We start from the raw sequence: 21513 nt of genomic DNA, 5'->3' as shown, positions 1-21513 counted from the left end.
AAACATTTCTAAACAATCTTCTGCTGTTGTGTTTTTTCTATTGTTTTTATCGTAGCAAGATATTCCATTGGATTGGTTATTTTGTAGAAATTATCTTCCTCTATATTGTAATTATTATTATTCGAAATGTAGAGATGCTTTACTTATAATTTATAATTAAAGATGCAATATCCAATGAGTTACTTGTGTTTCATGTGTCCCAATCTGCTACATTAATTATCAACGCTTTATGGAAAGTGTTTCATCAAATCTAGGATATATATTCTTCAGAAATATCTAATAATAACTAAAAATATATATATTGCAAAGGGTTCTGATGCTGCCTCATATCAATCTGGACCAAAAATAGGGCCTAGTAAATGATGAAAGAGGTGTCTTTGTTTGTATATAATATTATAACGTCAATAAAACTGCCACTCACAATATGTCAACGACACTGCAGTTTCACCAACATGTTCATGGGAGGTCAAAGACGTCAAAATACAGTATTGCTAGTGCTCAGGAAGCCTACAGCACTTGAACACACCGATGTAAAAGGAAAAATGAATCAACCAATCAGAATCGTGCGTTCTTTTACACGGAAATCATGAGCCGCAATTTCTAACATAATCCAGCAGAGAGTGGTATTGTATCATTTGAAAACATTGATTTATTGAAAGTTCACTGATTATTCACACCATTGAATTATTTATAGAGTGTTCCTATAGTTTTTTATAGATATTTTGAAAATACGACCAGTCGTTTTAAATGTGAAGCTGCGGTTTCCTGTTGTCATAACCGAGCGCGCTCTCAGATTGATAGCAGGAGCGGTTACTTCCTGAGTTTAGGGAAGGGGCTTGGTCCTGTGCTCGTGCCTCGCGAGAACGCGCATCAAATTAGCATCGATGAAGTTAGTGCGAACATGGCGGATTTCCTGCCGTCCAGGTCTATGTTAAAAGTTTGTTTGCCCCCCTGCCTGCTTGCCGCCGGCGAGGCGGAGCAGATCCGAAAGTCCAAGGAGATCGACAAAAATCTGTCCCGGGAGAAAACGTACGTGAAGCGGCTGGTGAAGATCCTGCTGCTGGGCGCTGGCGAGAGCGGCAAGTCGACTTTCCTCAAACAAATGCGAATCATCCACGGCCAGGACTTCGACCAGCAAGCCCGAGAGGATTTCAAAGGAACGATCTACAGCAATGTTATCAAAGGTAACCTGACTTTGTGTTGCTTTACGACTGGTAACTTTATGAGGGAGGAAGCGAGACGCTCGCCTGGGACAGAAAAGCCCCAGAAAGGCGTTTAAAACGGATGGGAAAGTTTCCACATCTGTTGAGCGGCGCTGGGGCTGCTCAGAGGACACACATAAACAGCCTTCATCTGCTGTCGGCACACCCAGTGAGCCGGGTTTTTGTTCAGATGGGGCTTTCTAACTCTTTTTTGCGGCACATAAAGTTTAAATATCCGATTTAACACGGCTGTAAGCGAGTTAGCAGGCTCAAATAGCCACGGCCACGTTTTGTTGCTCAATGGAGGATAACCCACCAGTGTACTAATCTGTAAGGTGTTCCTGTTTGTGTCCACTCCCCAAATAGCACCAATAAAAACGACTTGCTCATTAGTAATTAGTTAGATAAGTATTTCTCTGTGATTTAATTTAACTTATTTTATTTTTTTGTTGTATTTCCTGAATTAAATGTATAACCTAATATCATATTTTCCTAAAATTTCAATTACTTTTAAATGAAAAAAAAAATGGTCCCAATTGATGCTTTCAATCTTGGAGGTGTTAATGTACTATTATGAGGACTTGTTAGGTCTAGTTTAGAGTTATACCATAGTTTTTTTTATTTATTTTATTTTAAAATTGTATTGGTCAAGAAAAGCCTGATCGTTGCTTAGTTAGTTTAAACCAACTAATAATTTATTGAGTTTAATATTTCTATTAATTTTATTTCAAACTTGGATTTCAAATTATGTTTATTCATGTTTGAGATTTTTTTTTTAAATCAGATTTCTCTCAACTGTCCATGTCTTATAATGAATGAGTGATAATTTCCTGTGAACTTATTGCTTAGTTTACTTTTTCTGTTTTTAAATTTGCAGTCCTTAAATATTGAAAGAGTTGATTATTCAAAACAGAACTTGGCATCAATCAGGAAAACCTTAATCTGTGCATCTTTGGTAAAAGTTTCTTTGCATTAACTTGCAGAAACTAACTAGTATCAAAATCTCAAATTTTGTGATATATTTAAGACTTACAAAAATGATTTTCAAACTGCCATGCCTCGCTAAAATCATAGATTAAAATTGTAAAAACCTACTTGTACTTCAGTAACTGCCAGTTTGTATGTCATTACTCCATTGCATTATGTAGCATAATAATGCTATTCAGGAGAAACCAGTCAATAGGGTAGAGATTGTTCAAAATAGTTCAAAATGAGAATGGGCAGATCAAGCCTCAACAAAAACTGGACATGGTAAGAATGAACTGGTTTAAATGGGGATAAGGATTACAGTCAATGGAAATAGAGTGGAGTATTAAGTCTTTAGAAAATAACGTATGCTTATGTTTCCATTGCATCTGAGATGTAAGCCTCTTATCATTTATTTTCAGGATTTAACAAAAACAATCAGTATTACTAGTACAAATCAGATGTGACCAAGTTCAGTCCTCGAGAACAGACATCCTGCAACATTTAGATTCATGCTCTCTCCAACACACCTGAATCAAATGAACGGCTCCTTACCAGGCCTCTGCAGAGCTGCATGATGCGCTGAGGAGGAAGTTCAGCCATTTGAGTCAGGTGAGAAAGGATGCATCTAATATTTGCAGGGCAGTATCTATTAAGAAAAGGAGTTGGGCACCACTACTCAATAGAGCAATGGCTTGAGTATGAAACAAAAGTAGAAGGAGATGAAACTGCAACTTGTGGATATGAAATGACAAAGGGGTAAATTGACCCGGAATAGTGGAAAGTAGCTTATAGCATGTTTACTCAAGGGCCTTTTTAAATGTTCATCTTTACATATTACCATTACAAATTGACCTTGGACTTGCACTGTACATTTCTTGACTTCAAACTTCATGCTGGAAATTATTTGAGTGACTTTCCAGCTTGCTGGTGATTTATTATGAGCTGGGACTCTACCTGGCCTCAGAGTCAGTTTGCCCCATTTTGTTCCACCCTACTTTGGTTTCATACCCATAAACAAACCAGTTCTTACTCATGGACGTACCCATTGCAATGGCACCGTTTTTTTTCTCCTGGTTGTTGCATATGTTAAATTAATTATCAAGTTAGCTATAAAAATCCAATACAATTTTGTTAACAAGGCACTTTAAAACATCGTTGGCCAAAGTGATGTGCATTAAAACGAATAAAATGGGCGTGAAAACAAAACAGCAATTAAAACATCAAAGGCAACATCTCATCTTGGTCAAAAGCCAAAGAGAAGGAATAAAAAGAACTAAAAGAAAGCTCAAATATCACACAATTTGATTAAGGGTATAAGTTTTTTTTTTTTTTTTGTTTAAAGTTTGATCCGCTATTCTCCATCCGGACTAGTTGGCAGTTATGAATTGACCAGTTCATAACTGATCAAACCAAAATAACATTAAACAATCGCCTGCTGGTAAAAAAAATATATATATATTATTTGGGTCATCTAACCCCACTTCCTGTCAAGACTATAAGGAGAGTAGCTCAGTGGTTCAAACTGGTTTTTAACAAGTGTTGCCATGAATACAAATGTGCTGCTCTGTAAAAACCAAAAAAGGGAAAATAAAAATAAAAAACACAATTAGTTGCATAATACGATTAGTTAAACTCAAGTATTCTATTTTTACTTTTTAAGTTGGATGAAAGATCAACAAACTTATCCCTATACATCAAAATGTAAGTCTCTCATGAGCTTCAACATCCAATATGTCTGCTTTGCATTTAAAGTATAGTGTGAGCCGCATTTATTTTCACCTTTGAATATTGGTTTCTTGTGGAATCTAATATGAACACGGTTATAGACTGCCTCCTTTAGTAAACTTTTCAGAAACTTGGACCAAACGTTCACGTGATGTGGAAAAGTGTCGTATTGACTTGGCTCCAAGACAAATCCTATTTGTTGGAAACCAAACCGGTTCTTTTATGGAACCAGTAAAGAACTGGCACCATCTCTAGTTTAGCACCATGACTGCATATCAATTAACAAATCCAACTGGTTTTCAAACTTAAGGAAGAGAAGGAAGGCTAGTTTGATGTCATTTCCAGATCCCAGTTCCAACTAAAGTAATAAATGAAATGCAGCATATGTTCCTGAGTTATTGTCATCAGTTATTTCTTATGGAGCAGAATAGTGGAATCCAACTGGTTTTCAAACTTAAGGACGCTTTAACAGCATCTTTTGGACTCTTGGTGCTTATTGACTTTACATTGCATTTGATTCATATCACCTTGCAAATAATTTATGCTAAAAGTAAATATTCTAAAATGACGGCCCAAGTCTCAATATTATTGCTTGCCCAAGAGTCTCAAAATGTCATTTCATTCCATGGAATAAAACGACCAAAATTGCACCTGTTTGAAAAGAAGTCTCTCATCAGTGATATGCAAAGTTAAAGGGGGGAAAACAACTACCTCCCCATTACATTAAATTAATCAAAATTAAAAGCATCTTCATATTTGTCAATCAACTTGATGCACTTTTTTTTTTTGAGTTAAATAAAATTCAGATTCCAGTTAGGGACATAAATGGGGATATTCGTGCAATTTGTTCATTTTTTACTAATCTACCACCTCAACTAAGAACTGTCATCACATCTTTTCCTATTGTTCACGTTCTATAATTCTCAGAACAAAGTATATGAGTTGGTCAAAAGGGGTATCAGACCTCAGAATATATATGTCGCTCAGGAAGAGCCTGATTGGTTTGTCTCTGAAACTGTGTATTTTTGCTCCAACCATCTCCAGCATCAGCATCTGGCAGCTTATACATCAGTACTTATATTGTTTGTCATCTGATAATAGATTGATGGCTTTTGTCAGATGAACAAATCTTGTGTATATTTATGCTTTATATTGACTTCTGGCTAACTAAGATGGCATTGCTGGGTTAATAAGTCGAGCAGGGAAATCCAGACATCCTTCTCCCCCAGCAACACGCCTCGAATGATATAAAGTCCTTACAGGGTGTTCCTAGTTTGCCTCAGGGCTTCCTCCCAGTTGTACGTGCCCCAATAAAAACCACCTGATCACCTCTGTTAATCATTGTTAAATCTTTAAAAGCTCAATAAGTGAATATTTTAGTAAGAATTATAAAGGTGTACAAACTTTAGTCTGCAAATACAAAATAATTTCAGGTTTTTCTGCCAACTTTAATTTTAATCAGTTATGTTTTATCTTTTGTTCTAAAGACTAACGCATAGATGTCATGCAGAACATGTAAGAATCAAATAAGTATTACCATTTATGCAAAGTGTGTTTCCCTAACCTTTTAACTTTCAATAAGCTGTAAAAAGGACATGAATTTCATTGTTAACCTGTTAATTACTGATGAGGTCAATAAAGGAACAGCTGGTTGATATGTGTCCAATTGATTGGTGCATCTGATTTAATGGCATAAAAATACATTCTGTATTTTGTGTTTGCTTTGCTATATAATATTCTGTATAACTAATCATAATAGCAGAATATTATAGTATAAAACAGCTTGATATCTAACAATACTTAACACCTGTAGTGATTCGATGGTCTGTAAGGATGATGTTGAATACTTTCATCATCTTACGAATAAAATAATATTTTATTAATATGGGTGCGGTGATAAATCGGCCCTTTTTCTTTTATTATTGACGAGTCATTGATTCTTGCATGTATAACCTATCTTATCTAACTCCGCAAAGTTCTGAAAATCAGCCAGTGTCCTCTTTTTGCTCTGCTGTGATAGAGAGAGAGCTGACTGACAGACCCGCCCACCAGGTCACGTCTGCATGTGTGCGGTTAACAATAGTCTCACCACTGTTGCCAACTTAGAAACTGTATTTAGTAACTTTTGGAGCAAAAAAAATCTGCATCAACCAAAATCGGAATAGGCGGGATACGCGTTTTAAAGATCGTTGATTGGTGATCGGCCCAGAAAGCTGCAATTTGTGCACCCCTAATATTATCATGATGATAAAGTAATCATAAATGTTTTGGCTCTGTGCTCTCTGGTCCTGATTTGCCCGTTCCTCCCTCCCCATCCAGGTATGCGTGTGCTGGTGGATGCGCGGGAGAAGCTGCACATCCCATGGGGCGACGAGAACAACCAGCAGCACGGCGACCGGGTGATGGCCTTCGACACCCGGTCGGCCAAGATGGCAAACGGGCAGCTGGAGATGCTGGTGTTCCTGCAGTACGCCAAGGCACTCAAAGCGCTGTGGGCGGACACGGGCATTCAGAACGCATACGATCGGCGCAGGGAGTTTCAGCTGGTAGGTTTGACTCAACTGAAATGGAGATAACGGTGCCGTTTTTTTTTTTTTTGTTTTGTTTAGTTTTTTTTTCTTTGTTCCGACGGCTGGCGCTGATAACTGCTCAGTATTGCTGCAGAGCACCGTCCTCTATCAGCTAATCTGAAACGGGTTTTCAGGTGGTTTTAGTTTGACTTTTTTTTTTCTCTCCGTCTCTCTGTTAGAGAAATTAAGACGTATAGAAAATGGCAGTGAAAAAGAGAAAGTGAAACAGATTTAGAATTTATCCTCCTTTCCTGACACTGTATCTCGAGCTTAGTTTTAGTATATTCTGCCTTCTGCTAAGCAGTCAGACATGTGATTTAGTCAGCTTCCTGTTTACACCTCTCCCTGCTCCTTATATCTCAAGCACATTTTCAAACTGTGACGTTTCCCACAGAGTGGCAGCTGTGGTTGAGGCTCTGCTCACGTGTCTCGCCGACTAGTGGGATCTCTCGCTGTTTTTGTGTGGCGGGACTTTTACAATCTGCTGCACGTCTAAAAATTCCTCATTTTTCTGCCCGTCTGTGTGTGATTTCATGAGATGTCATGTGACAAATGTTTGAGTCAAAGAAGAGGCCCCCCACCGAGGACGGAGCGAGAGACGCACTTCTCCAAGTTGCTTTCAGTAATGAGCCAAAAGTTGCGAGTTGCACAAGTCTGGAGTGTTCTCAGTGGGATTTAGCTCTGGAGGGAATTGTTTTCTTGTTTTTTTTTTTTTCTTTTCTTGCAGGCAGGAGGGGGAATAAGTGTTGATCAGAGCAGGAATGTTGATCTGCTCTGCAGTTTTAAACGGCTTTATGCTTACCAACAGAGTCCAGATTCTCCTATTCAGCATTATTTACACACAAACACTAAGAGTGTCACACGCCTCACGCAACATAAGCACAAGGACACACCTGCACAACACGTGTTCAGGGCTCAAAACTCCTCATTTCAGCTCATTAGTATAAAACTATTGAAAAATTTCTCACCTTCTTTTTTTTTTATAATGGGAGGTGATGTCCTGAAATGTAACGAAGGGTATAACCGACTTTCACAACTCTTAAAATTATGATATAGCCACATTTTAATGCATCTCTTCATATATATTTATGCAATCACAGCAGAAGACTACATCCTCTTTTGCTTCTAAATTGATTTAGTTTTAACCACAAATATGCAAAAATGTATTTATTAGATCAAGTAAAATTGGCAGAGATGTGAGGAAAATCTAATCTTTCACTGCTTTTGTCGGATCTGGGCGAAAGTAGCAGCCTGGTGCTGCTGCTTTAAGTTGATTAATCAATCGTCATTTTTGCTGTCTGGAGCAGACTACAATTTTCAACTGGTTAAAAAGGTGACCTTCCAGCTTTTTGAAGTCCATCTTGCATCAGAGTTGAATGTGGACACTTTTAAAGTGCGTGCCAGTCTTCTGAGGATTGGACATCCCAGTGAATTCCCTGATGAATGATCAGAGAAACTAAAAGAAAAGAGGTTAAAGGGAGAAGAACACTACATACTAAAAAGACGATGGCTGTACAATGCAAATAAAGTAGAAGATATGTTTGAACATAATGTGCAACACCATGTTAGGAGGAGCATTTAAGCACAAGTGTTGAGCACAATGATGGAGGGGCAATGATTTGAGCTTTTGTTTCAGTCACGAGACATTAAGTTTTCCCTAAACTTCACCTTAAAAACGTATTCTGGAGTGAAACTGACGACTATGTGGCTAATTGTTGACGCTCAGTTATCGCAAACACGGCAACAAATCTACTACGCACTGGCTGAATGACTTGATAAACACCAGGGTGTGTGTTCTCAAAGATTCTCATAGTCTTCTCAGAGCGCTCCCATCTTGGTCTAAAATTTCCTGCCAAGGACTCTCAGGACTGAGTGAGGAGATGGCAGAATTTCCCATCTTTAGCGATGTGCCGGTTGACCCTGTTGTGTAGGTTTGAATAACTTTTATCTTAAGAAGTAAAATTCTAAGAAAAATCTCAGAATTACAGAAATTCTAAGAATTTTCCTACTTTTAGTCTTATCAAATGTTCACATCAAACATGTCAAAAATGTGTCCGACGCTTCAAGTTTGACGCGTGTGCACTTTGAGTGCAGACGCTTGACATTTTGCTCTACACCTAGCGTTTTGCGCGTTACATTCAAAGTCCATGTGGAGGCATGTCAGACGCGTCAAAATCGCTCTAGCGATTGTTTTCCGTTGCCGGCCTATTTGTTGGACGCTCTTGACGTCATCAAATGCTCAAAACAGTTCAAATCGCACCGTGCTAGATGCGTGGAACGTGCCACAGCGTGCTCTCTACATGCTTCTTGTTCCCACGCTATTTACTGGCATTTGCAAACCAGCTAGTACAAGAGCGCCATTTATTTTTGGCTCTACACCCAAGAACAGAAATAAGAAAAACTGTAGATATTAGCTTCTGTATATTAGTTGGAGACGGATTCTACTTAATGTGCAGTAAAGCATATTAGGTGTTAGGTTATTATATTATTAGGTTTTTAAGTATACATGCATTTCAGCATAATTACATGAAACCCCATGTGAATACCAGGGTTCTATTGTACTTTGTTTTCACAACGTCTGAAATACTCAACATGTCTCCAATAAGACTCTGTCCTCACCTAAACCTCTCTCACCCGTCAGTCTATTTGTAGGCACATTTAGACTGCATTTAGTCCCTGCAGTTTCATTGATTCAGCCCATTCAACCCACTGGAAATGTTGTATAAGCTCAATGAAAATTAACATTAAATATTACAATGTGCACTTTGTGACTCCGGTCTATCCAAGCGAAGCGTGTACAGTTAAAACAATGTAACATTAAGATGAGAGACGGTGAGCTCATTTGACTTTTAAACCATGTTAAAGCTTTGGGCTTTTAGTGTTTCCGTTGTAAATTAAGCAGATGAGAGGGGAAAAAAAAAAAATCTGACTTATTTGTAAAAATGGAGCTCACCACGTTTTCAGCAGTTGCCCACCTTAATAGCCCAAAGTGGTTCTTTCCTCTGGTCCATATGTGGGTTTTAAGTGCTAGAGTTGGTCCATCTCTAGCAGGATAGCATGGAAAGTGGTCGGTGGAAAACTCCCTTTAAGACTTTGTTCATCCAAACAAAAGACACACCGTTAGAAAAAGGTTGACACACATTTCCTTGTGGATTCTGTTATGCAATATATTACTTAGCAGTTTTAGCCATAATGTTGACCTTAATTTTCAGACAAATTACACTCAGAGTAAATTGCAAATCACTCCTTGAATGCATCATTTTATATTTTTGATTTTTTTATTCAAAGTATTTGGCTTCAGGGATAAACCTTTATTGTTTTCACCCAAAATGGGTCTTTTTGACAAAGATGTTAGAGTTCAAGAAAATACGTTAGGACATCAGGAGGGAAAATGTGTTTATATTCCTCTCTATTGATATAAATTCCTAAAACCACTTGACCAGTTGTGGCAGAACACAAAACCTCAGATTTAGTTCAATCACAATTTTTTTTTTCATTATAGTAAAGCAAATGACTTGCTGCAAAATGTAAAATTGTTGGGCAGATCAAATGTCCAATTGATAAAGCTCACTGAATCGAAGCACCAGAGAGATCAATCATAGAAAATGGGTGCAGGACCTTGAGAGCAGTTCAGCTTTTTAACAGCTCGAAGCAGGAAGCTGCGTAGTAGTCTGGTGGTTCTGCTTTTAATGTTGCGGTACCGTTTGCCCGTTGGCAGCAGTTCAGAAAGTTCACAGAGAGGGTGGGAGGAATCTGGTGATGCTTGGAGCCCTTTTCCAGCAGGAGCTCTAAAAGTGAACTTGAAGTGAGGATGGGGTAGACTAAAGACACCTTTCAGCTCCTGTCACCGTCCTCTCCAGGGAACTGTGGTTTGCCATATTACAGCTGGACTTACACACCGAGTTACAGTTCAATGCTATTAATCAACCACAGATTGTTTGTGAGATGCTCGTTGGGAAATATTCTTGTTTCGGCTTGTTGAGAAGACATTAACTGTAAGAAGTGTTGGTAAATGAATTGGGTTTAAAGTGTAAGAAAGTTGACCAAACCATAATATTCCTGGGTTTCCATCCGGTGATGAACTTCACTTTTCTGGCTCCTTTCTGTCGACTGGTTTGATGTGACCGAATGTGCCGTATCGCGATGCCAGCAGGGGACAAGAATTGAACTAAAAGTTTTGAGCGTTCCCGAGGCAAGCTAGACGAAAACGCACCAATAGATTTGCCAGCGACTGGAATCGTCTGATTTTCCTGATGAGTGATCAGCCCCGCTGTAAACTAAAAGTCCCGTTCCTTTTTCCGGTCAGCTGAGTCACCATGAGCACTGCTGACGACAACATGCTTCATTGTGGAAGTAGTTATGTGGATAAATAACATAAGATATATAGTTATTCTGTCAAATAATAATAAACACTAGCCCATTTGAAACTCTTTCAAAATGGTTATTATACAATAAGCGCCGACTTGCAACGCAGAATAGGTCAAGGTACAATAATACAAAATATACATATATATCATATTGTGATGATTAATTGCACAGCTTAAAAAGTATTTCTGTATTTTCTGTGGTATTCCAGAACATATGTGGATTTAATCCATTCATCTGTACTCATACATGACTTCTCCACTTTCACTTTCCAGCCTTTTCCAATGGAGAATCCTAGTAGATTCTTCTGAAACCTGAATATGTCGTTGTTGTCATTGATCTGTGAGGATCAGCTTGTTCTCCCCCCAGGAAGTCTCCATGTTTTGTACTGTTTTAGTATTTGCATTTCAATCCGCTCTTGCCCTACGGATAGTTGGAAATAATCAACATAAAACCACTGTTGTCTCCGTTGTTTTCTGCATGACAGGTTCTGAACAATTGTCTTTAGGAAGTTGGGGGAGAAGACTTGATTAGATCGATAATATACCACAAAGCTGACTTTGCTGCATATTGTGTTTCAGTTTTGCTTTTTCAACAGCCGTACTTTAGCTTCAGGCGCCATGATGACTCATATTGAACTTCGGAGTTATTGCTCCTCTGGTTTCCCTTCCTGTTTTTTGTTGAGACTGATTTTTTGACGATTTCAAAACCACCGATCCCTGTCAGATTTGAGCTTCTTCACTCACCCGAAGCCAAAATTTTAATTTGGCTTCACGTGGAGGAAGGTTAGCTTCTTTTCTTCGCCTTCTTTCTGGTTCTCTTGTCGTAGCAGACCATCCTGCTCCTCCCTTGTGTAATTCTACCCGTGCACACACACATCCGTACACTCACAGGTTTTTCAGGTCAGGCTAGTTTTTTTTTTTTTTTTCTTCTCAAAGATCAAAAGGTTAGGACAGAGACTTGTAGTGAAGGGGGGGAAATGATTGGCACACATCGTCAACCCACACGAGTGCCACCCAGTCACTACATCAGGCCCAATTTGAATTTTACAATGACAGTTTCCTTTCATGTTGCATTTCATGCAAATAGCATGTTAAACTTCTCAGTTTTAAGGTGGAGTCGAGGTGGACGGGTCCCAGAGAAACTCCGAATGATATTTCAAAGTTGCTTTTTGGAGAATTCTTGCCAAAATCTCCCGTCATGCATCCATTATAATACTCATCCGCGCACACAAACACACTCCCCTATATGCTCGGATAAAGGAATGCTCCTCGGTCCTGGCAGCTCCATGTCTGAACTTGCACTAACTGCACAAAAGCAGTGTCAGAAGTGACTCAAGAGGAAAAGAGAAAACAACCAAACCTTCTCCTACATACAGAGAACCCCGGCCGCAGTCCTCTGCACATCAAAGACACGCTTACAAACACGTGTCTGCTTCAGCACCCGATCATTTGCATCCTGCTTCAGCTCGACTCTGAGGCGGACATGCAGCTTACAGAGAAAAAAAAACAAACAGATTTCCTGTGTGTGCATGAGCCTGTGTGTGGCAGATGAAGGGAGGATCTCTCATGGCGCCTCCACTCCACAATACATCCAGACCGTATTTGTTGAGGAATGGAGTAGTCTGAAACGTCCTGAATGATGTGAAACTAACAGAAGTCCCTCCTCTCTCTCGTTGCAGGGCGAGTCGGTGAAGTATTTCTTGGATAATCTGGAGAAGATCTCCCAGCCGGTAAGTTCTTCCTGCCTGCATTTACTTTTACGATCAGACATGTACATGTTATAGTTGATAGAGCAGCATGTCCAGACAGCAGGAGGTTAACTGCAAAGCTGCAGGCGTGTTTGTTTGCAGGACTTGATGCTCAGTTTTATTTTAATGAAAATGAAGTTACCTAACCGCCTTTGCAGCTGACACAGCTGCTCTTTTAATGGGAAAGTTCTACCCATTAAGGCATTTTGCATTATTTATGAATATATATTTGTATGAAACATTATAGGTCTTCTATTGTCACTGTACCAAATTCCATCTTTCATGAATTACATTTTTAAGCCGTTCCGTTACACACCATAGAAAGCGGATATCCTTCCCATACTTCCCTTGCAAAACCTTTACACTTTTTATCTCACTACAGCCAAACCTAATGGACTGACGCTAAATAGTAAGCCTGTCGCATCAATTAATCACATGATAAATAAAAATGGGTTTCCATTTTGATTAATACTTGAGGGAAATTTTATTTACACGGAAATAATATGTTTTTATTTTTTGGCTGCAAGTTGTTTTTATTTTATCGTTTTTTTTGTTTGCAAATTTAAAATATCTTCCAGTTTCAGTGTAAAGTGTTCTTTACAAAATTACAATGTACTGGTTTTCGAGGGAGCAAACTTGCATTATTATGCCGTTATCAATAAGTTACTTGAAAATGGTAACTTTTCAAGCAATAATTACCAATAGACTTGGTAAGAAGTAGAAAAATCTGTTTTGTAATTATTGGCACAAGTTATCATCCAGCAAAATGATAAATAGTTATTGTGACACTGCAAATAATATATAAGTGTGAAGCTGAAGAGGTAGGATACATTCCTTTACACATAAAAACTATAAAGTGTGTTTTTTTATTCTGCCCTCTTTATTTTTGATGTCCCTCAATGAAATCTGGTGCAACTAATTGCCTTCAGAAATCACCTGATTATTAGATGGATTGCAGAGATTAAATGTGTAATTTAATAAATACAGCTGTTCTGTGACAACCTCAGAGGTCAAAGGAAACTCTGGAGGAGCTGGGGAGAGCCACAGCTCGGGTGGAAGGATTTGTTGAAAAGTCATGCTTTCCAAAATGTGGAAAATTAACTGAACATATCGTTCCCACTGTGAAAGGCAGTGGTGGTGGCATCAAGATGTGTGTGAGCTGAATGGGACATGGATTGAGCTAAATTTGTTCTCTTTTTGGATTTTTGATACAGTATGAGTTCAGAAGTATAATGTTTTCTCCAAAACAGAATTGTAGTTTAAGGTCAATTTAGAAACCTCTGTATGTGTTTTTTGAAATCGGCTACCATATAATTATTCTTTACTCGAGCTTGAGCTCAAAATTGTCAAAGTATTCACTGAGACGTAGCGATGTATAAAAGGTCTCGTATCGACTACGCTGAGCTAAACCTTCGAGTTTCCCAACTTTCACTTCTTCTTATAAGTGATTTTGCCTGAGATTTATTTACGTCTGAGGTTGCACTGATCTACACTTAGATTATAAGATTTGACGCAGTTTAGTAGAAACCAGAAACTGCGGGTAAGAAACACAACCACGTAATTTACAACCTCCCTCTGTAGATACAAATTTGAGACAGACCTGTACATCTTCCATTTCTGCATTTTAGGCTAAAAGAAGTTGTTATAATAGCAACAATAACACAGATATGCGATGCCGGTGGACACTCAGAGCAAAAGCTGAGCAGCTGCTTGTTGTGTGGCGTGTATGAGAGTCACATAGGCCCAATGGTTAAACCAGTGGGTAACAAAGGGCGACAACAAGTTGCATAACCTCACACTGGTTAGAAAGGGTTTAACCCACAGTGTTGTGCTTGACTGGGAAACTTTAGCCCCACTCCAGACGCTAACACTCTGTTTTTGTTGTGAATGTGGTGGAAACGGTAAATGCTGCAAATTATCTCACTAGTAAGGAATTATTTATGAAGTTCACGAGAAGTTATCTCAAGGGAAAATTAAGGAAACACAAGGAATATTTTTAATATCCTTCCTGAAAATGAAGAATGAGATTACTTTGATACTTGGACCAGTTTAAATTGATATTTGCCTCCTTGTTATGGACATAGATATGAGCATTTTGTTTTCCATTTTATTAATTGATCCAGCCTTTTTGTTTCCTGTCATTATTAGAAATAAAAGTTGTGTGCTGCTCAACATTGAATTTGTCAGATTTTTACATTGTTAAAATTACACATACAGCCTCAAACATTTATATAATCCTCCATTAAGTTAGAAAAAATGCCAACGTTAATACTTTACCTTTGGTTTCATAGCATGAACCTTACTCCACATCCTTTTGAAGAAGAAGGTAGCGACAGTGTTAGAAACTGAACAGTTGCCTGCTGTATCCACTCTAAGCCCATTTTTGTTTTGTGTTTGTTCAAACATGACAACAGCAGCAATCAGCTGTCTAATCTTTTGATGTCAGGTGATGCTGAAAATGTTTGAGGTAGTTCAACCGCTAGTAGTATTTTTACTATTCCACCCACCTTATGCGACGCTCCACTGACCCCAAATCCCAGCATGATCCTGTTTACAATGATCCTGATCAATTTCTGTTAATCAGAAGGTGAAAGTTTGGTTCTGATGGTTGAAACATGGAAGCTTGGATTTTTTTTCCCCCTTACATGACAATGTGTTTAAGCATAAATAAATCATTTTGGAAGAATAACATTAAGCTTCCTGAATAGTTTCCCCAAAAACTCAAACCTATTAAAACATAAAGACGGTGCTTAAAAGGCGAGTTTGTTGCAGAAAACCCAACTAATTTAGTTTGTTTATGCACAGAACTAAGTGACAATGAAGTATTCTGTTGTGCAACTTATAAAATGACACCGAAACACAACAGGTTTCTGATACAGTGGAGAATAAAAAGATGGTCCGAACCAAAACTTTATATCACTGTTTTTCATCAGCGACAAGGTACATAAAGTAGCTTGCTCTGCACTTAACTTAATTACTCAGACAAAGCCACTTAATTCTAGCGTTTAACATCACAGATACTGGCAAAAAAATATATCATCCGACCTCCAAATGGCTCCCTACTGCACCCAAACTCTATATATCATATAAAATCCTGTTGATGAGGGGATTTTCCCAACAGCTGCTCATGCTGCCTTCAGGAACAGCTGGTAAATGGGATTGTCAAAATAGCAAAGCTTCTCCAAAGAGTTTCAACATGTTTTATTCTAATAAAGGGAGCTGTCTCATTAAAAAAAGTTCTAAACATTAACCTTGACGGTTTTAAGTGGTTATACTATTTTATAATGTATTCTTGATTTTACTTCTTTGTTCATTATACAAAACCTCCAGTCAGTTCTATCCACTTTTGTGGATAAGTTAGATCATAAAATCTAACTTATTTGCTAAATTAAAAGCATCATTTTTACTGCAGGCCAAAGTAAAAAAAAAATAAAAATAAAAAAAAAATAATTTTATTTATGCTTGTTTGAAGCTTAGCAAACCATGCCTTTAAACTCGAGTACTTTCCAAACTGTGATTTTTGTGTAGCATTACACCCTTAGTCTGCATGTATAATTTTTTACCCTTTGTAGATTAGGGCATATCTATAATAAAATCACTGGAGTTTATTCTTGTATCCAAGACATAAATGAACATGAAAGCTAAGCCTCTGAGGTAATCTTCATGTCAGAGCCGCATATATATTTTCTGTTCCTCTTCAAGATTATTTTTAAGTGACTTGGCTAATATTCTGCTGTGTTTGAGACTCAGTTTGTAGCTGAGACAAATATTTTTAGATTATCAATAGTTATTTCCATCCTTAAAATGAGACTTTGCTGTTTGCGGAATTTACGACAATTTTTATTTACATCAGATATCCAAATCATTAAATACACCTTATTTTATTAACTTTCTCTGCCTGATCTGCTGCATTGAATTGGTGTCTGGTTTGGACAAAGCATTGCCAAAACAAGAACTCTAACCCAGGAGAGAGAATTACCAGGAACCTCAGCCCCAGTTTTGCGTTGTTGTATGAAAGATTACCTGAAATCTTGTTTGCAGTAAAAACTTGGATGTTAGGATTCTACGATTGATGAGAAGATTAGCATCCGGGATGTTTTCCTTGTTTTCTTTATCTTACAAATGCATCATCTCTTGCAGAAATTCAACTCTGAATATATGATATTTGACTAAGATCTCTGGTTTTGTTTCTGCAGGACTATCTTCCCAGTCAACAGGACATCCTGCTGGCCCGCAAGCCCACCAAGGGCATCCACGAGTATGACTTTGAGATCAAGAACGTTCCCTTTAAGATGGTGGACGTCGGGGGCCAGCGGTCAGAGCGGAGACGCTGGTTCGAGTGCTTCGACTCCGTCACCTCCATTCTCTTTCTCGTCTCTTCCTCTGAATACGATCAGGTAAAGAGAAAATAGTTTCTATGATCGGCTGACGAGATGGAGCAGGAATCTGTTTGTTTTCATGACGTTCGGCAAAGTTTTAGCCACATTTTGTCAGGCTGCAGCCATGAATTTCAGTGCGTTTCATCAGGATTTTGTGTGATAGACAAACACAAAACGGTAATTACGAAATGAGAGGAATATTGCTTTTCTAGCATTTTAACAAATACAAATCTGAAACCTTGGCTTAAGTTTGTCTTCAGTCCCTTCAGTCAAGTACTAAAGAGTACGCCTGTATGAAATTCAATCTCAGCATCAATCCAATTGCTCTTTTAATAACTCAGGGGTTTGTTAAAAAGCATTGCATAAAAAAAACTCTTGCAGAAACTCTAATCCAGGTTTCTATCAATAGGGAAACATAATAAGATTCCAGCAGGGTGCATGGAAATAATCATATTTACAGTGTTGAAGTAATAAGTATTGGACATCAATTGGTATAATTGCACAAAATTAACATATTTTCTCCAGCCAACCACAATACCTGTAAAAACAGTAATGCTCAGGTGTTGGTAGAAATGTGGACAATGAACCAGCTAACACCAGGATGATTATATGACATTTTTATGCACAATCTGGCTTTGAGTCACATTGACTGTCATACAAATATTGCAAAAATTCTTGCAAATATTTCTAAATTAGCCCCACTAAATCTGTGATTTTGATTACGGAAAAATCACAAAAACAATTGTGAAATTCTGGTTTTGATTGTTTTTTAAGAATAGTTTAGCATATACAACGTACATTCTGGCACATTCGTAAACATACAATGGAAGCACCTAATGAAATTTCTAGCAACAAACTGTTTTAAAAATTGCCCTTAAAACATAGACTGAAGAGAAATGCAACTGTACACATTTTAGAAAATGTATTCTCTCTCTCTAGTTCTACCTTAAGTGTTGGCGCTAACAGTAGTTTTAGCAGTAGTACCTCAACTGCCCATCAACATCTTCCAGGTGCTGATGGAGGACCGGCAGACCAACCGGCTGCGAGAGTCGCTCGACATCTTCGAGACCATCGTCAACAACCGCGTCTTCGTCAACGTCTCCATCATCCTCTTCCTAAACAAGACAGACCTGCTGGAGGAGAAGGTGAAGCTCGTCCCGCTCAAAGACTACTTTCCCGAGTACGCCGGGACGGAGCACAACCTGTCGGACGTGCAGGCCTTCATGGTGGAGTGCTTCCGGGCCAAGAGGCGCGACGCCACGCAGAAGCCCCTGTATCACCACTTCACCACGGCCATCAACACGGACAACATCAGGCTGGTGTTCCGGGACGTCAAGGACACCATCCTCCACGACAACCTCAAGCAGCTCATGCTCCAATGACCCCACACACACACATTCACACACCAAACACCCCCTTTTCCACTGCCACGCCCCGCAGCCTGTGGACGTAAGAGGACGTGATTGGGGACAGACCACCTCTCGCTTCCTGATGAGGACTCCGGAGATCACAAATTGATGTTTGCAGTCTTTAGACTTTGTTTTTTTTTTATTTTTTTTTCAGTAGTTTTTACTCCTTTTGGAAGTGTTCATCCTGTTGTTAGCTCAGGATCCAATCATCGGATAGGGTATTTAGGCAAACTGTGGTATTAAAGGTATAAGCAAGAAACCGCACTGGGTTTCTGGATGGTATCTGATCCCTGCTGCTTTGTCCTCCTCCCTGAGCTCCACCTCATTTAGTTGGTTATTTTCTTTTCTTATTTTAACCCTTAGGATGCCAGTGCTGGCACCTGTGGAAGCCGGCCTCGCTTAAAAACAAACTGGTGAATAACATCTACTCTGGTAGCGCAAACCGAGCGACCGTGGAGACATGTTCAAGCGACACATAGAGAAAGTTGATTGGATTCAGTTCATGCCTAAGCACTGACTTTTAATATTTCCTCGCCCTGCGGTGATGCTGAGGGCGAACCTAACTTCTTATTGACCTGAGCGTTCAGAGTTAACACGTCTGATCTGTCTCCAGCACTGACACGTCTTTTATAGAAGTCACGCAATCACAAGACTGAACCTTTTTCATCCATGACCACATAGGTGTTGTCTTAGGATTGAATTTTTTATTATTATTATTATTATTATTTTTGGGATGTCGAGAGGGTAAAACGGTTACCTTTGTCGGACCGTTTGGTTCCAGTAAGTTAACATAAAGTCCGCTGTTTCCTCAGGGTTGAATCGGATCCGGTGTTGATACTGATGTGTGAAGCTCGATGTTTGGCGGTGGGAACAGGCCTCCACGCCGTTAGCTAGTTGGTGTTTTTAGGACTGCATCCTTCCCCCGATTCGTCCTTCCGCCTCTCTTGATTTTATTACTGATTATAGATGCCTTATAAAATGACCTTCACAAGGCCCTCCTCCCCTTTGTTTTGCCTTAATCATGAATGTGTGTTAATAATTGTACAGGGATTTGCTCTTGATTGTTTTGAATAAACTGTAACCGGCCTGTGAAAACTTCGTTATTGGCACTGAGTTGTGACTCTAAGCATGTTTATGGAAAAAGACAAAAAAAAAAAAAAGCATTGAACATTTCCCTTTTTTGTTGTTTTTCTTTGCACACAAGCTTGTGCTGCTTTGGACTTCCCTTGAAAATGCATTGTGATTATTGCAGAAATCTGGCAGAGGGGGGAAAAGCTACTGGAGTTGCATAGTTTTGAGTGACTGTAACCCGTAGGGGCGGCTGATCTTTGTTAGAGGACAATTTAGAGGCACTCGAGTGTCTTTTGCCAAATACTTCTACGCTTTATCTTCACAATTTTTCTGCATTATTTTATTTCTTCATAAGTAAAGCTCTGCAGAGCTTTGGTTTCCTTCCATTCCTGGCTTTGTAAATACTGTAATCTGTTTTCCTGTAAATATTACTCCAATTTATCTTCTTATATGTAAATGGTTGTAGAAAATGCATATTTTTTCCCATGCTGGATGTTCTTCAAATCACTGCATCTTACCGATGAAGATGACCTTTTGATGTAGATTTTATTTTGTAATTCCCCTCCGCCCCCACATCACATTTTTTCAAATTTATCATGTCAAATCCCATGCTACTCTAACCCTATCAATAAAATAAACTTTTTCTAATGATACTGATAACGATGGCCGTTTTTTTTTTTTCCTCTGACTGTTGAGCATCATTTTTAACTTACTATAGAGGCGAAAGATTTGACATTTCAGATGCAATGTGAGCTTCTGCTACGTTCAAGGATTTACAATCGTAAATGTAAAAATGTCTTTGCAGATGGTTTCATCTACGAGGTGGGTTTGACATTTTTGGTCTCGCTCTAATCTAAGGAATGTAGTTTTAGGGAGGAAAAAAAAATAAATCCATGTTTGTTTTTGGGTTGTCAAACATGCCGTGACTTTTTCATCTGATTGGCTATTCAGCCATCATGATGACTCCTCTCCCAGAAACTCCGGCTCCTAGGAATCTGTGCTGTCCATCAAGAAGGTTTGCCCACCCAAATCGACAAAAGTACCAATCAGCATAAGATGGTGAATTAGCTGTGCTTAATCATGTATTTTTAAGGTTGGATTTTATTTCTGTAACCACACCTAGGTCTGATGGCTACCTGACCTGTATACTAAAGTAATGAGTTAAAATGGGATCTGTCTGACAGCATGAAGTCGCATTATTCACATGCCCTGGTGTGAATAAATTTAAGAAAAAGACTTTTGTTAAAAACTTAACAGGAAATAAAGCACTGCTTTACTTTGTGTGAAATAAAGCAAATAAAGGTCATGCTTTCAACATTACTTCAAAGAAGGTAATGTTGAAAAAGGATCACAAGGGCACATTTTAAAACCCTGCGAACATGTCGATAATTTCCAAGAATATGGGGAGAATATCCTGGGGATTCGAGAGACAAACTCTTACCTGCAAACCTCAATAACCCCGAGAGGTATTTTCTGCAAATAAAAATGCACGTTCAGTTATAAACCCTGTAATTTTCTCAAACATTGCATGTTAGAGGATCTAAAATGAACTAAATGGGGCAATGGTAAATGTTTAAATGTGAGATGTTGGAAAAAACAAATTCACAAGTTATTAAAAAGAACTGATGGAACAGAAGTCAAATTCCTTGTTTGTGTACACAAGTTTGGCTAATAAAGCTGATTCTGATTCCGAGTTAACGAAAGTGATACTCAAAATGAAGCTTCAAAAACGAATCACCTCTTGTGCGAGAATTAAGATGATATCTAAGCGGCACAGAGAGACTTAGTAAATATTTGTCAGACGGGAAGAAAAGTTCCTGTTCCAGTCAGGGGAAATGTACACTTCGTATTTTAAAAGCTGCTACAGCACAAGTACTTTACTCAACTACGATTTTATCAGCTTCTCACGTTGTGGTGGAGGTATTTTGACCCACGCTTCTTTCCAGCGTTGCCTCCATTTATTGAGGTTTGCAGGCCCACATTTAGGTTGCCATGGCACCACCACCACCTTGTTTGCTTTCTTTTTCAGTCATATTGCTTGCCGCTGTGTTTGAAATCATTTTTCTCCCGTAG

General features: G+C 38.7%; 1 protein-coding gene across 1 annotated transcript; it reads left to right on the top strand.

Annotated features, from left to right (window-relative positions):
• Window positions 1-631: 631 nt before the first annotated feature.
• On the top strand, window positions 632-20100 carry LOC103481631 (guanine nucleotide-binding protein subunit alpha-13-like). The gene is made up of 5 exons (XM_008437255.3): window positions 632-1184; window positions 6216-6442; window positions 12513-12563; window positions 16778-16978; window positions 17971-20100. Exons 1-5 carry the CDS (start codon window positions 902-904, stop codon window positions 18340-18342), a joined length of 1134 nt encoding a protein of 377 aa, XP_008435477.1. The 5' UTR covers window positions 632-901; the 3' UTR covers window positions 18343-20100.
• Window positions 20101-21513: the final 1413 nt, after the last annotated feature.

The sequence above is a fragment of the Poecilia reticulata genome, chromosome 19 (genome assembly GCF_904066995.2).
Source record: "Poecilia reticulata chromosome 19, P_reticulata-male-v2, whole genome shotgun sequence".
Taxonomy (NCBI): domain Eukaryota; kingdom Metazoa; phylum Chordata; class Actinopteri; order Cyprinodontiformes; family Poeciliidae; genus Poecilia; species Poecilia reticulata.
The sequence above is the reverse complement of the archived record's forward strand: the minus strand, read 5'-3'. Positions and strand labels throughout refer to the sequence as shown.

Excerpts from the sequence above, each read along its gene's own strand:
- LOC103481631 (XM_008437255.3), top strand. The coding sequence starts at position 902 with ATGGCGGATTTCCTGCCGTCCAGGTCTATGTTAAAAGTTTGTTTGCCC. Across the intron at positions 6,443-12,512 it reads GGCGCAGGGAGTTTCAGCTG|GGCGAGTCGGTGAAGTATTT; the intron begins GTAGGTTTGACT and ends CTCTCGTTGCAG. Across the intron at positions 16,979-17,970 it reads CTTCCTCTGAATACGATCAG|GTGCTGATGGAGGACCGGCA; the intron begins GTAAAGAGAAAA and ends AACATCTTCCAG.